This window comes from Lineus longissimus, chromosome 6, assembly GCF_910592395.1.
Source record: "Lineus longissimus chromosome 6, tnLinLong1.2, whole genome shotgun sequence".
Lineage (NCBI taxonomy): Eukaryota > Metazoa > Nemertea > Pilidiophora > Heteronemertea > Lineidae > Lineus > Lineus longissimus.
Window position 1 is genome coordinate 17,894,137 of NC_088313.1, and position 14,855 is coordinate 17,908,991.

The window sequence follows — 14,855 nt, forward strand, 5'->3', positions numbered from 1 at the left end:
GTTCCATTGGTATATTATTACACATTGATGCAGACCTAACCAATCATAACCAAACTAGTCGGAGGGCAAGAACATGTCCTTAGCAGTCTCAGAGTCAATGAGCATGGATGAGGGTGGTACTCACCAGCCTCACCTCACCTGCAATGCATGCACCACCTCAAATGGAAAGGACACTTTTTTAGTGAAAAAGAACTGGCCTCTCATTCATGACTCAAATATGTCCTCAGAAGTCAAGTGGACCCTAACATAGTATATTATATTACAGACATAATGGAAATTTCTGCATAATAAAGCCAATACCAGCTAGACCTAGACCTATCAGTCCTTAAAACTGGTTTGGTGCTCATTTGCCAATTATACCATACAATAGCTCACAAACCAAGTAAATTCTCGACATGACCAAGGGAGTAACAAAATCTTGAACAAGCTCAGAGTTTTATCTCATAGTGATAGCCACACATGAGTGCTATAAATAACCAAAATAAAATTTATTGATGCAACAAATCTAAAGCTCTACAGACCCCAGTAAAGCTGAATAATATGATCTACATGTAGGACAATCAGTTCTGTCAATAATATCTATTGATAGCTCTGAAGTATACATGCACATCTTGCTTTATGCCGCCAGTCATCATTGCCACTTATTCAATGATAATATCATTCATTGTCTGCAGAATAAGTTTGAGATTCCAGACAGCACAATTAAGGTCAAGGGCATGCAAAACTGCGCTGACTGTGCTATGTGTGGAAGCTTTTTTTAAACAAGTTGAAAATCAATTGAATGTGGTATCCGGTTGTGATAAGCTTCCAGTCCATGTAGACTGTACTACGACTGGCACTACCGAAGGAATTCATCCAATAAGCAGTCTGCATTGTTCATTGCCAGTTCTAACACTTGCAGTAGGGGAAATGTGCATGTATGCCAGGCCCAGTGTAGTATTACATCAAGGTTGATTTTTTTTAATATGGACACAACTTGAAACAGGATTTCAGTAATTTCACACTGGAGTCAAACATTAAGGTATAAAAAATGTACTAGTTTTAGGGGTTTCAAGACCTTGTCCGTCAAATTCAGTTTCAATGTATGATCTAAACTTGTCAATATTTCTAAAACAGGTGGCGACTTTGAAACCTTACTATCACAACATGTATTGATGTAAATGTTTGAATGATCATTGATTTTAATATATAAATGGTGATTTTGTGTCCATAGTCATCCTCGTCAGCCGTTATTTACAAACTTGGTATTTATAGTATTTGTATATCAGTCCACACAATGGCAATGTTGAAATTAATATTTAATGCGTATTTCTGCAATTTCGACATTTTTAAATTCAATTACAAATTCAAAATTTTTAACGAAGAGTGTAGGCCTTTAATTCCAATTAAAAAGTGGCGATATTACGTACAATCTTCGCCACTGTTCAATGGATTTACAGTTGAATGCGATCAAACTAGGCCTACATCATTTCCGATCGGGGATTGTAAATTTTAGCCCGTAAAACATCCAAGAAATAACATTGCATATCCATCTTCACCAACACCGATGTAGATAACCGCCTCTATTCGATCAGAATAGATCATTTAGGCAGGCAAAACAGTCGCCGACATGTTATTTCAGCATGGCTTCTTTTGCAAGAACAAGAAAGAAGGGCAAGCAACGTTCGATTGCCGGATTGGTCTGGTTCGATAGGCAACAAAAATGCTGCAGCAATCATCCATGACAGAGTAAAATAGGCACATTTTCGGTGTGAAAATCGTGTTTGCTTGCTTTTAATTAGTGCCAGCATTTTCTCAGCATTGTGAGGCGAATATAAATTTCTAATTGGGACATCACCAACTCAGTTTTTGTGAAGACACACGTTTATTGATTGTCCACCTTTGAAATCTTATCTGTGGATTGGAACACCAAACAAAGGCGGCGGGCACCTCATGAAAACTTGCTGAACTCGGGTCCTTTTCGACCAGCATTAGTGATAAATCTGACGCCGTAAAAAGTAAAATTGATTCCCTTACTGTTTATTTTGATATTCCTTGATGATTTTTGCTATTTGTTGCCTTTGTAAGCGAAATTATTCCCCTAAAAAGCCGGTAAAATGTGGTCCAGGAGGCGATTTTCGGCGAGGCGAATCATCGAACTCACGCACATTCACGAACTCCGTGAACTAAAGAAAAAACTTATTAAGCAATGATTTTTAATTTTCTTGATTAGAAAGTTAATGACTTAAGAAATAGCTCAAAACCTTTTAAATTATTTCAATTTTATTGCACTAAAGTAATATTTTTATTGAGTTTTTCCCGACAGCCAACACGAAATCGATGAAACGAAAATGGCGGACGTGAAGGCGCTGGAACATCCAACTCTCAAGGTTTTGATCGATTTATTCATAATCGACGGGGAAAATATGCTAATTAAGAAGCTAGGCGTTTAAATGAGATAACATGGTTTCGAATAAATATCGGTTTTATAGGGTTTCCGCCGCCGAGTTTGCTGAAAATTGACCCTCCGTTGCGATGTTTACATTCTTGGGAAGCCACCCCAATCACTGTACATGATGGCATGTACATGTACATGTACATGTACATGTACACTCCACAATACATTACTCATTGTTACTTCATTGTGCTCTCTTCGAGGTTCGATTTTACCCAATACCTGAAACTACACTTGGATCCTCAACTAGTAAAGTAAAATACGGAACGAGTTTGCAATCCCCGATCAGTGATCACACCTCATCGGTTGACTAGTCTAACGAAGCACCACTGTTCAATGGATTTATAGTTGAATGCGATCAAACTACGTCATTTCCGATCAGGGATTGTAAATTTTAACCTAAAATACAATACATCCCAACTTGTGAAAGACTATTTGTGCTCGAGTACACTCTACAGACTACATACATGTACAGTCTACAATGGCAGTGCTAGTGCAGTGTCAAGAGACAGAGTGTCAGTGTACGTGACTGTGATAAAAACCCACGCCACAGCACAGGCACACAGCAGACAGTGTCAGTGAAGACACGCTGCAGATAGGGCAGAACGAGAGACATGTCTGGGCAAGGTAGTTTTGACATTGCACCTACCAACAACACTAACACTCACAGCCTCGGTCACCACGCTCAGGGCCATGGACCCAAGGCCAAGTCCTACTCTCTGTGTCTTCTAGTAGGTTGTGCAATGAAGACTGCCAACATTGACTACAGTTTAGCATGTCTTTGAGAGCCATTCTTTTACTAAAAATGTTCCAATTTAGGTTCCATACGAAGTATTGAACAAGAAGTTCCGCACTGCCCAGAAAAATATTGACAGAGAAGTTGCCCATATTCAGACTGCAACCTGTGATTTGGAGAAGTGTCTTCAACAACAACCTTCTACTGGAGAAGTCAACAAAATGCTGGATGGTGTGGTGGAAAAACTCACTTTGTTGAAGCGAAAGGTATAGCTTTGCCAAAGATCTTACCTTAACTATCGGTGCTTAGGATAACTTCATAATCACTTTCAATTATCTTGTCCTTCTATTGTTGATTGCTTTTTAATCTATAACTTCTCAAAACTAAATACAAATGTATATTATTTTAAACACTGATGCCTCCGATTTTGACGGGTAACAACTACATGTAACTGGTTTAATTGAAAGTTTCTTTGAAATTGTACTCTTGAAATTTCAGGCTGAGGAGAGTGTGGCTGATGAAACTGAAGCTGCAAAGGCGTGCAAGAGAAGAGTGGACCACTTGAAAGAGTTTGAAAGGCTAAGTGTGACTGCCCAAAACCAGTGGAAGAAGAAACGCCTTGATCGAATGCTGGTGGACTACTTCCTGAGATCTGGCTACTACAATACTGCGCTGAAATTGGCTCAGGACTCAAGTATAGAGGTATGATGTAAGGCCTTTTCAGAACGTGTGATTTTCATCACACGTACATCTTTTTTGAATAACGCTGTCTTCCCATTTAGTTCTTTGATGACTTTAAACCTTACTGGAGGATGGTGGGCGCTGTTAAGGATGACTGCAACATTACCTACCTTCTTTTTGAAGTCTTAGGATTGTGATGTTGTAAATCATGAACGTTTCAAGCTTACATCAGTACATGATAGTTAACATTCCCTTTTTAGGATCTGACCAACATCGAGCTGTTCCTGATCAGCAAGGAGGTGGAGGAATCCCTCATGACAAAGGAGACTGCGAAATGTCTCACCTGGTGTCATGACAACAAGTCAAAGCTTAGGAAATTAAAGGTATGCATTAAATATGAGCTTTGAATACAGTAATGTTAGATCATTCAAGCTGATTTCAACATTACTTGCCTTGGTATGAAGTTCAAAATAGCGTAGATACCAATCTGTCTTATGCCCTAATCATATGTTTATAGTACAACATCTATGTTTTGCAGGCTTCATTTCTGTTCCAGAGCTCTTTGGAGTTCAATCTGAGACAGCAAGAATTCATTGAATTGATCAGGTGCAACAAGAGAATGGATGCAGTCAGGTGAGCCGTTTCAGGTTTTTACTTGTCGCAACTCCAAGGCCTGCTCCTAGTGCAGTCTCCACATACCCTTGTAGAGATACATTCCAATTCAAGTCAGGTTTGTATTGTGTCTGTGGTGCCAGTTGGGCAATGGAAAACTTTACAATGAAGAAACACCTGACTTGCTGCATTAGACTATAAAGCCCTTTCATTTGCATCAGGTTATCTTGAGCTTTAACCCTGTCAATCATGACTATTACTGGAGCAAACACCAGCGCAATGCATGGAGGACTCCTTCCTCTGATGTGTGACTGCAAAAAAGACAGGCCAGACCGACATTGCTTAGCCGAAGAAAATATGGGGAACAGATGCCAAAGCTAATTGAAGCAACCAGATTGTCAGTGCAGCCACCTGAATGTAGAAGAAAAATAAACTTTAAACAAGAAAAATCATTTTTCAGGCATGCTAGGAAATTCTTCACCAACTTAGAAGATAACCAGTTGTTTGATGTGCAAAGAGTGATGGGGTTATTAGCGTTTCCTAGTGATACAAATGTCTCCCCCTACAAGGTAAAGATATGTGCCCCATGTAACCATATCGGGTAGTTAGTCGCAATGTTTTACTTGCTTCGGATGCATGGATGCATGCCACATTACATGAACTTACATGTTAGTAAATTGCCTCATGTTCTCTTGCTTTCAACTACATTTCCTGATTCTGGTAATCGTATTCTAAATCTTAATTTTGTCTTTGAAGGAATTGCTAGACACGTCTCGTTGGGAATCTCTGGTGCAACAGTTCAGATATGAGAACTTCCGACTCCATCAGCTGAACACGTATTCTATCTTCGGTGTGTGCTTACAAGCTGGCCTGTCTGCTCTCAAAACGCCGTATCCTTTTGAAAATGAACATAAAAAGTTGAGTATAGTGTATTGTAATTCAGTTGGCCCCAACTTGACCCCTGATAGTTGTAGGTCTCACATGCCCCAAGTTAATTTTAAACTTAAAGTCCCTGTATGTATTTCCTTGACTGTTTCCTCAGCCAATGCTACAAGAAGGATCAAGAAACTCGCAATCCTGACTGCCCAGTTTGTAGCAAGCACTTGAATGAGCTGGCCCGATCGCTTCCATTCTCCCACTGTTCCCAATCAAGGCTGATCTGTGCAATGTCGGGCAAGTCTCTAAATGAACACAACCCACCTATGATGCTACCAAATGGATACGTCTATGGTTGTGATGTAAGTATTCCGTATAATGTGGTCTTATCTTTTCTAGGTTGTCAAAGTTCTTGATAAGCTGTGGAAATAAAGGCCTTCTTCTCTATGCTATAATAACGGCTTCATATCAGCTGTTTTGGGACTTAAAATAATACACTGCATGCTATTCTAAACAGTCAATTTTTCAAGTTATTGATCAAAAACTTAATTTTTCAGGCTTTGTCGATCATGGCTGCCGAGAATGATGGCAAGGTGGTTTGTCCAAGGACAAAGGAGGTCTACACTCTCGACGAAGTCGACAAAGTGTTTGTGATGTGATATTTGACAATACTTGTTTTAATTTTTGAGAAGCTGTCAGTTCAGAGATGATAACTCTAGAAAATTGCTGTAATTTGCCCTTTTTTTCTTCTTTGGTTCATAAGGGTACTGTACACCGATTTTGTTGCATCGATTATGACTGCGATAAGAGATGGACCACAAGTTCGTTCACTTGGTCTCATTATGGATTGTCATTAGTTCTGGAAGTTAAAGTAGGAAACACTCCAGTTCATTGTGTGCATCACTGAGTTCCTGTGGAGAGGGCAGTTCTTTATTGCATGCCAAATGTTTGCTTTCTGACATATATCAGCAGTTTCTCTACAGTAGTGCCAGTCTAACAGTACCTTGGGCTTCTATTAATTTAAGGCTCATTTAAAGGGAATTCCTTTTGATGTCGTAATTATTTTTTTCACCCTTCTTTCTTGTCTATTCATAGACTTCAACTGGTGTCAAAATGATCCCAACTCATCCAACCCCATAGCAAAAATGAGTGTAAAGGTCCCTATGAACCAAAGAACTTTTTTAAATGGCTTTATATTCTGCTCATTGTTTTTCAGACTGGAGATACAATTTCCATATTGTTGTAGATTTTTCTGTGGGTGTTCCTGGCTTACTTAAAGAAAGCACATGAAAGGTTAATTTCTTAAACAAGGTCAATTCAAGTCAGCGATTTTCTGATTTACATTCCTACTCCCACTTTTGTGACAGTTTTAAAATTTTTGTTTTTTCTGGGGAAAAGTGTCCATGCAAGCTATCAGTTTGAAATGAACTGTTGAAGTGTCAATGGGGGAAGAGGACTTTTGATAAGTACCTTCGGATAGCACAGCTAGAAAGGTACCGTTTCACTGGTTGTACAAGCATTGTAACGACAACACCAACAGCTGATGACTTCATGTTGGCTGTTGTTAGTTTAAAAACGATTTGTAAAGCTTTGATATTGGCCATAAGTGAGATTTATGTAGACTGATCTTTCTTTTCTACCAGAGACACACCAAACATCATTTGCTGCAATATATTGTGCAAAGGTTAAAGGGCATTGAAAATATGTGTTGTATCATCTGTAACTATTCATAGAACTAGACATTAGAATGATGGTGGCGCTAGTTTCAAAGTTTAATGTTCTTAGTATTAATGCATGAAGAGTAATGTTTTCAAGAGATTTAATACATGATATTCAGCAGATCTGAGTCAACGGTTAGAATTAGAAATCAAGGTCTATCTGCAGAGAGTTCATCTTCAGTCCAGTAAGCCTAAACTTTTCCTTTTAGCGCTGATGATGCTTGGGACAGTATTCAATTTTTTTAAGGAAAGTTGGCCTGAAGGTTGTTGGGTATCAAGTTAAGTTGGACTACAAATGTCCAATTCTAGGAATTGTAACTGTTCTGTTGGATATTGGAGAAGAAATTAAAATCATTTTGTGCATTTTTTATGCGGTGGTTTTTTGATGAAAAGCATCAAAATACTCCTTTAAGTGTATTTAATAAAGATTTTTTATATGATACATCACTTTTGTATTTTTTTGCTATTTTTCTCAATTTTCCTCCGAATTTGCAAAGATGATGGGATTTTGCCTATTCGAGTTGACAGTGTGATTTTTGGAGTGACTGATCAACCGCTACCAGATTGGTTGAGGCTGACAACTCTGCAGGCCTGTGCTACAAACACGACCATATGGTGTTATCAAAGTCTGTGATGGCAGAGAGAATTTCCTTTTGTTTGCTTGGAGAATCGGTATCATACAGTCTAAAGGCATCAGTTTTCAGTTCTTTACTACCCTACTAGATAGCTCTGCCTGTTCTGTTGTGCCTCGCCAATACCAAGTACATGTACACATGAAGGTTGAGGCAGTACAGTTTCGTGTGTAGTAAGTGCTTGTATTTGATGGTGCTCGTTAAATGATTGTGATGTGCTTCATATGGCATTGTGAAAAATTTGTGATGTAGAATAAAGAGTGATGCTAAGTTATGTGCTGTGCAAAATAAGGTGATTCAATAACCATGGGGAACGTTGGATGCTCGAGTATTGTCACAATCCATATTTTGCCTCAAGGAAATGTGGGTTCCTTTGGACTGACATGATCTGCTTTGACTCAAGAGACACGTTGGTTGGCCCTGATGATGCGTCACGATCTTCCTTGCCACGTGGGTTCTCCCAAAATCTGCCAGGAGATATTGTCACAATCAGTTTTGCAAAAAGTAACTAGAGTGCTGTTACCATCCACTTTTTGCCTGGAGGAAGAGTGGGTTTCTGTGGACACGTACAACATTACACAATCTGCTTTGCCAACGAGGATGTGGGCTCCCTCAAGATACGGAGCAATCTTTCTATTTGCCTTGAGGACGCAGGTTCCCCTAAAGGGCTGCGCTACAACCCAAGTTCCTGTCATAGTTCACCCTGCCCGCAGCCATGAGGAAATTCGTCTCAAAGATTCTACTCAAGGCACTGTCACAATCCACTGTCTTTGCCAGTGTGGCTCTCTAGGAACTAAAATTCCTGGCTCTTCATGGAGTGAGACTCAAAACCGAGGTTCCTTTTACCTCATGTCTGTGCCGGGGCAAGCAAAAGATCCCATCAAGTGAGAAACATGAGGAGCTTGCATAGACTTCCCCTCCTTCGCCAAAAGGCCGTCGCATAATGGTCAATAACGACCCAGTACCAACCAGAACCAGAATGTAAATCAAGCCAAAATGGTAAAAGAAAGTAATAAGTACTGGTATTGTGTTTAAATCATTTTAATGCAATCTCACCGCATAGTGTGTATTCTAATACACCACTGAGCCTGGTATACAGGCAAAAATACAAGAGTATTGGACATGGCAGCTTCTGACAAAAGGATTTATCAATATAATCTTATACAATAACTTACACAAGGCAGTCACTGCCAGATGTCTTCAGGAGATGTACCGTCACATTTGAGTAGGCAAAAGCACAAGTCTGCAAATTACACTTTTCAGCAGTCGAATAATGAGCAACTTCTAAAACTGTGACTGCATCTGATGAGACGTCTTATGGTGAGGGGGATGTCCTCCGTCTTCAGTCCTGATAGGTTGGTTTATTTTTGGTGGAATATCCTCCAAAAGGAGACATTTTCATTTCGCCAGTAGGAAAGGAGGTCTATCACACAAAACAAGGCGATCTATATGCAGTTGCAGCACACTGACCAATATCTTATTATCTATCCATTGGCATTGATTATCTTAACACATCACTTACAACAACTAGTGTCTGAACTAAATGGCCAAAGAATGTTATCTTACTACAAAAGCCACCATGGTCAATACTGGTATCATAAAATAGATAAATCTTATCACAGATATACGGGGTCGTCAAAATAGAAGACAAAATAGCTTTAAGCGAACAGATCTCAAAACAAATCAGTGAGTGATAAAAACTAAGTGCATAAAAAAATAATCTGTTCATCTAAAGACCATAATTCTACATCGACATTGGGCTTAATCTTGAAGCACCTTTCTGTGTTCAATTCAACAACACTTCACCCTGTTGAGCTTCAATAAAAATGAGCACAATTTGAATAACACTGCATATGCTCGGGTCTACAGATCAACCGTAACTGTTAACTACCAAGTCAAAGGAAATGGTTTCACCCAAAGTGTAATGAAGTTTACACAGCATTTCCAAAATCACTCGGATAGTGCTTGACCATCAGCAATAAACTGACGATTGCCATCATCACAGTTCACTACAGGGTGCATCAATGAAAATGATACCCTTTAAAAATTTACTCAAGATGACAAATCAAGTAATGGTCACAGATGAAGGACTTTTCAGGCCTAGTTTAATAGTCAAATGGTGTCTTTACTTAAATTTAGATTCGTTTTGATACACTTTGTAACAAACTAATCACAATATTATCCAAAGACGGAATGTATCTAGTCTATGCTTCCTCAGAATATTTTCACCGCAGGTTCCTTATATGAAACACTGTAGGAAGGGCAGATACGGGGCAGTCCATGATTTGAGTACTTCCACCTATTCCGTTTTAAATGAGGCTCCTGCGTTGAGGCCAAAACTTGGAGCGACGTTTTGTGTGGAACGTCCGGCTCATTATACCAGTCCGTTGTTGATGTGTCTAATTTTTTGGTCCCCTCAGTCCCCGCTGAGTATACTTTAGGAAATCTTCGCAAGGTTGGTCGTTCTGTTTCCTGGTCCCCGAAGTAACTTGCCCGGTACATGGTCTTAAAGTTGTAAGGGTTCCCTTCCTCACCCTCATGACTGAGATACGCTGATCCAGTGAAGTGCTGCCTGTGATATGGATCTTTGTTCATCTTACCGAGGAAACGGGAATCTTTGCCCTGAAAACAGATGCAAGGTATGAGTGACCAAATTATTCGAACCCAGCAATGTTACTTGTCAACTCATTTAGGAATTATTATCAAGAAGACATTTAGAAGGACAAATAACCAATCGTACCATTTCTTGGTATCCTCTTTTGTATATTTTGATTTGGGGGTTTGGAGTATTCCTTGATCTGGATAAAATCTCAAAACCGAATAGGTTTTCAAGGAAACCTGGGGAAAATAGCCTTTGAGCAGAGAAAATGGGTGATGTTTCAGGCTCTTCTCTAATGTCCATACCTGTTACCTAAAGGAACTTTACACAGAGTCACCAGTTCCCATTTCTTCACACATGGCATTTATCCGAGTCTGAAGCCATTAGGCCTTTACCCGTACAGCAATGGCTCAGAGTAAAAGCTCCAGAATTATCTGTCCAAAACAGTCAAGGAGAACACTTACATCACCAAAATATTCACCGCAGTCTTGGATAATATTTCTGTTGTTGTGGACAGAGAAACTGTTTTGACTCTTGAAGCTTTTCTGAAAGAATAAAATAATCAAATGCTATCATCAATAGACTAAGTGATTCTCACTGGCTTCCCTGGCTTCAGACCATAATGATATAAGGTGGTGCAAGGACAGGAGACATTCCTTTTTATCAGGTGGAACGCCAAAACCCCATTGAAACATCTGCAAGTTATAGGGGACACAAAACTCTCAAAATTGTTATCACTATCAAAGGGAAAAGTCAGTGTTTTCATCCGATAAATGTCACAATGTTCAAGGGACACTGCATTATGTTCAAAGGACATTAGCCAATATGATTTGTCAGAAGTGAGTGGGCCCATTGGAAACATGTCAGAGCAAAAGTCCTCAATACTTCTGTATGTTATAAAATCTCGCCATACCAGAGTGTTCAATAAAATATGTGTACAGCGCACACTTCAGTAGCAAAAACAAATTCAAGTCATTAAACAATGACCTAATATAAAATTACATTTTGCCGACTGGTGAGAAAATATTGACCGAATCAATAGGCTTGACCATTCTTGAAGACTTTCAGCTAGATTTTTAAAGTGGTAATGGTTATGGGTGGTACAGTGGACCCGGGTGCTTGCAGGGGTACTACCTTAATGCTAAGCTTCTTACAGCTCACTCAGTACTCTACTATTATAAAGGCAACAGTGGACCCTCCCATAGCGGACACCCTCTCTCATGAGGGCAGTGATTTTGGTCCCAAATTGGTTGCTTCTATTCAATTTGACCTCTGTAATAAGGACCCTCCCTAAACTGCACTTGTCCGTCCCTTAATAGAGATGTTCTACTGTAATTTGGAAATTTTCAAAAATTTTCCCCACATGCCAACTGGCCGATATTCACATCACAACATGCATTAGCAACTAATATATTGCCATTTATTTGATCGATGTTTCCATCTAAATGCAATATATCAATCGATATAAAGTCACCAGTTTGATAGGAAAACAAGCATTATTGAGGTTGTCAAGTCACACATCAGGCGTGCTTCCGCCGGTTGTCAGTTGTCATAGCGATGCAAACAAAACAAAAAATCACATCAATCAAATGAACTCTTGAGTACCACTTTGTCAAAAAATTAAAAACACAATATCAAGATTTTAACCATGACATGTTTATAAAAACACACGATACATTTCAATGATATGAAAAATGTAATTTTTATGACTTTGGATTACACTACGAAAGGATGTTGTTACACAATAACAATACATCAGCGCTTATTAGTGTTTCAGCTAGCAATCTGAAATTGCAGGGCAAAAAAGGGAACGAAAAAGGGAAAGTGCCCTGCAAAGAAGATTTTTGTACGTTTTTTACACCGTTTTGACATGTGTAACTTTGGCTGTCATCATGGGTTAAAGACACACATTCAATGGGTTTATTTTAGAAATAACGCAATTACTTACAAGTATTAAGGGTTGTGATGTATTACAAATAACAAACAACCAAGTCACTACTTTGAAATTATCACCATGAACGGGCAGTGCATACTAACTGTGCTACTAGAAGATTTAGAGGATTGTGCAGAATTGGGTGCAGAAAGATTTGCCTGAAAGAGATGTGTAAAATTTAATTTTTTTATGCTGTCTTGTTTTCAACCACTTTCAATGTACATCACCAGTTGAGTAAGCAACTACAAATTTGTGTCACAGGAAGCAAGCAAAGTATTATTCATGTAATTTTGTTAGAAATCTGTCCCACATAAATTTCTGTTTTGTTAATTTCCCCTGACAGCCTGAGGCAGTGCAAAGTTTTTCACATTGAAAAGATTATCACAAATTGCACTGCAATTTTATGAATACCATTCTGATCTCAAGGTTTTTTGCATGTTGTATGCAAATTTACAGAGAAAAGACAAGACCAACAACAGGTCTACCAAATATTGTGTCAAACAAATCAACAAAAAATACATGTAAAGTCTATTAAAGGAACCTCTAATCTCCAAATGCTTTTTGTACAGCCTACAGAAACAGAAGAAATTAATGAACAAACTAATAAATGTGGAAGGAACAGACATAAGGACATCACGGTTCCTAGACCTGAAGCAAGAGGAATGTTAGCCATGGGAGATACTGCTACAATACATTCTAATGCGGATTCAGGGACAGGGTTCCTAAAGAAGTTTATCTGCCCCCCCCCCCCCCACTGAGATGTATGTAGGTGGCACCACTATATAGATAGATACATTGAAGTGGGACTTTCGAAAAAAAAAAGCAGGAGCTTGGTGGTCCAATCGATGGTCTTATGCTACAGATTTTCTTGACCACTAGCGGTAAGTTGCCAATCATCCTTCAAGGGTTAATTTTTACATAGGGGCAACTATTGACTATTGAGCTACCTGAAAGCTACAGGGTGGTCTAGGGGAAATGGTAAAAATGGTATACCAAAGAATCAGAAGGAGAGGACGGTGGTGGACTGGGATACATGATTGGATCATGCCGATTCAAATAGTTCTGAAACTTAACACAGAATTCATACATTAGTTAGTGCAGTATTAGGATTTTATTAACAGAAGCACACATCTTAGTCCAAAATGGCCAAGAGTAGTGCCTATTTAGTGGTCTTGCAGAAAGGTTTTGGATCACTGGGAAATGAATGAAAAGCTTTTTGAAACAGTACAGCTGTAGTATAAATATCTAAGAACTTGCGTTTTATTTTGACATAGCGTTGTGTGAATTCTCCCATCTCACAATTCGTGCCTTTATGCTACTAATAAAACCAGCTAAGATTGAATCAATGGGAAAATACAAAACTTGTCTTATCAGTGTTATCTACCACAGTATTAAACATGAAAAGTAAATGTGATTTCATGAATCAATTTCATGCCTTATTTTTGAGAATTTTGAATTACTTTTTGAAACTTACCGAGTCTTTTTCCATATATGGTCGTGGCGGTGGAAATGGGTAAGACTGTGGGACATATGGAGAAGCTAACATGGTGCCTGTCGTTGTTCCAGGAACTCTTGCTGGTGTGTTATAGTATACATGCGGTAGGCCTCTATGTTCATACTGCAAACAAAAGGTAGTCATTATGTGTCACTGTACTTGTCACCATGTTCAAGTAAAATAAAACTTTGGGCTTATAGTGAGTTATAGTACACGTAACCTAGTTAGGTTTCTCCAGATTTTTGGCATATTTGCTTAATCAAATACCAGAAACTTTGGCAACAGTAATTATCATACCCATGATAGCCTAACTATTAAAAAAGATGTTACCCCCGCAACCGTGAACAGAGTCAGATTGACATTAAGAAGTTGAACGGCCCTTTAATTAATTTTTTTAAAATTCTGGCATCAGAAAGACTTCCAACAAAGTTGTCCTCATCCGTGCAGGGAAGCAAAGCAATAATAGCATTAATTTGATTACTTACCCAGTTTCCTATATCTGCCGTAGAAGGCGCATGTTGCCTGCCTTTCGGCATCTTGACTGCGTGAGATAGTAGCCTAGCCTATATCTGATAATGACCCGATAGTGGATACAATGTTGCAATCAAATCACGCGCACTGCATAATAACTCCCAACTTCCGTGTTGCAAAACCCGCAATAACGGCACAATAATAACCGTAAAATATCGCTTCTGGGCTGCAAATCCTAGGCCTTTTGTGAATCTGTAAGCTATGTTTGTATCCGCTTATAAGATAGGGATAATCACAGCTAAATCACCGATAAAGCATTGTGATCGTGGTATTAGCCTACGATCCCTCGGGAACGATTGTGTACACGTTGCTAGGCATCAGAGCCGCGTGGTCTTTCCACCCAATGCCGCAGATGGCGCCACCGTGCGTTTTTGACACAGGACGTCGCAAAAAACAGTGGAACCTCCCCATAAGGGGCAACCTCTCTTTTAAGGACACTTGCTTTGGTCCAAGATTGGTTGTTTCCGTTTTATTTGACCTCTCTAATCAAGACACCTCTCTATTAAGGATAGCCCCAATCATACAGTTTTTATGGACAAGAAAAAGGGTTCTGGAGAATGGATCACCATCCATTGGATGGGGATAGCTTGGGGGGTGGCTCAACCAAT

General features: G+C 39.2%; 3 protein-coding genes across 6 annotated transcripts in view; 1 reads left to right on the plus strand and 2 right to left on the minus strand.

Annotated features, from left to right (window-relative positions):
* The window catches only part of LOC135489904 (C-terminal-binding protein-like), a 28,732-nt gene extending 26,597 nt beyond the window's left edge, over positions 1 to 2,135 (minus strand). For all 3 annotated transcript variants that reach the window (XM_064775532.1, XM_064775531.1, XM_064775533.1), the window contains exon 1: positions 2,017 to 2,135. The gene's annotated coding sequence lies outside the window, so the exon portion shown is untranslated. The remainder of the gene's footprint in view (positions 1 to 2,016) is intronic.
* Positions 2,136 to 2,330: 195 nt separating this feature from the next.
* Positions 2,331 to 7,504, plus strand: LOC135489356 (E3 ubiquitin-protein transferase MAEA-like). Its single transcript, XM_064774671.1, has 9 exons — positions 2,331 to 2,369; positions 3,254 to 3,436; positions 3,669 to 3,872; positions 4,112 to 4,234; positions 4,408 to 4,484; positions 4,924 to 5,032; positions 5,220 to 5,353; positions 5,506 to 5,701; positions 5,897 to 7,504. The coding sequence occupies exons 1-9, from the start codon at positions 2,331 to 2,333 to the stop codon at positions 5,996 to 5,998; spliced, it is 1,167 nt and encodes a 388-aa protein (XP_064630741.1). The 3' UTR covers positions 5,999 to 7,504.
* Positions 7,505 to 8,722: 1,218 nt separating this feature from the next.
* LOC135489550 (testis-expressed protein 36-like) lies at positions 8,723 to 14,542 on the minus strand. 2 transcript variants are annotated; one of them, XM_064774948.1, is made up of 5 exons: positions 14,202 to 14,542; positions 13,696 to 13,839; positions 13,215 to 13,289; positions 10,753 to 10,833; positions 8,723 to 10,311 (listed from the first exon to the last, which is right to left on the minus strand). In XM_064774948.1, exons 1-5 carry the CDS (start codon positions 14,250 to 14,252, stop codon positions 9,904 to 9,906), a joined length of 759 nt encoding a protein of 252 aa, XP_064631018.1. In that variant the 5' UTR covers positions 14,253 to 14,542; the 3' UTR covers positions 8,723 to 9,903. The 2 variants fall into 2 exon arrangements, with proteins under 2 accessions (XP_064631018.1, XP_064631019.1); XM_064774949.1 differs by lacking the exon at positions 13,215 to 13,289.
* Positions 14,543 to 14,855: the final 313 nt, after the last annotated feature.

Coding starts and splice junctions, on each gene's coding strand:
- LOC135489550 (XM_064774948.1), bottom strand. CDS start 14,252: ATGCCGAAAGGCAGGCAACATGCGCCTTCTACGGCAGATATAGGAAAC. Junction 13,840..14,201: donor CGGCAGATATAGGAAACTGG/GTAAGTAATCAA, acceptor TTTTGTTTGCAG/TATGAACATAGAGGCCTACC. Junction 10,312..10,752: donor GCGGTGAATATTTTGGTGAT/GTAAGTGTTCTC, acceptor ATCTGTTTTCAG/GGCAAAGATTCCCGTTTCCT.
- LOC135489356 (XM_064774671.1), top strand. CDS start 2,331: ATGGCGGACGTGAAGGCGCTGGAACATCCAACTCTCAAG. Junction 3,873..4,111: donor CTCAGGACTCAAGTATAGAG/GTATGATGTAAG, acceptor TTCCCTTTTTAG/GATCTGACCAACATCGAGCT. Junction 4,485..4,923: donor AAGAGAATGGATGCAGTCAG/GTGAGCCGTTTC, acceptor ATCATTTTTCAG/GCATGCTAGGAAATTCTTCA.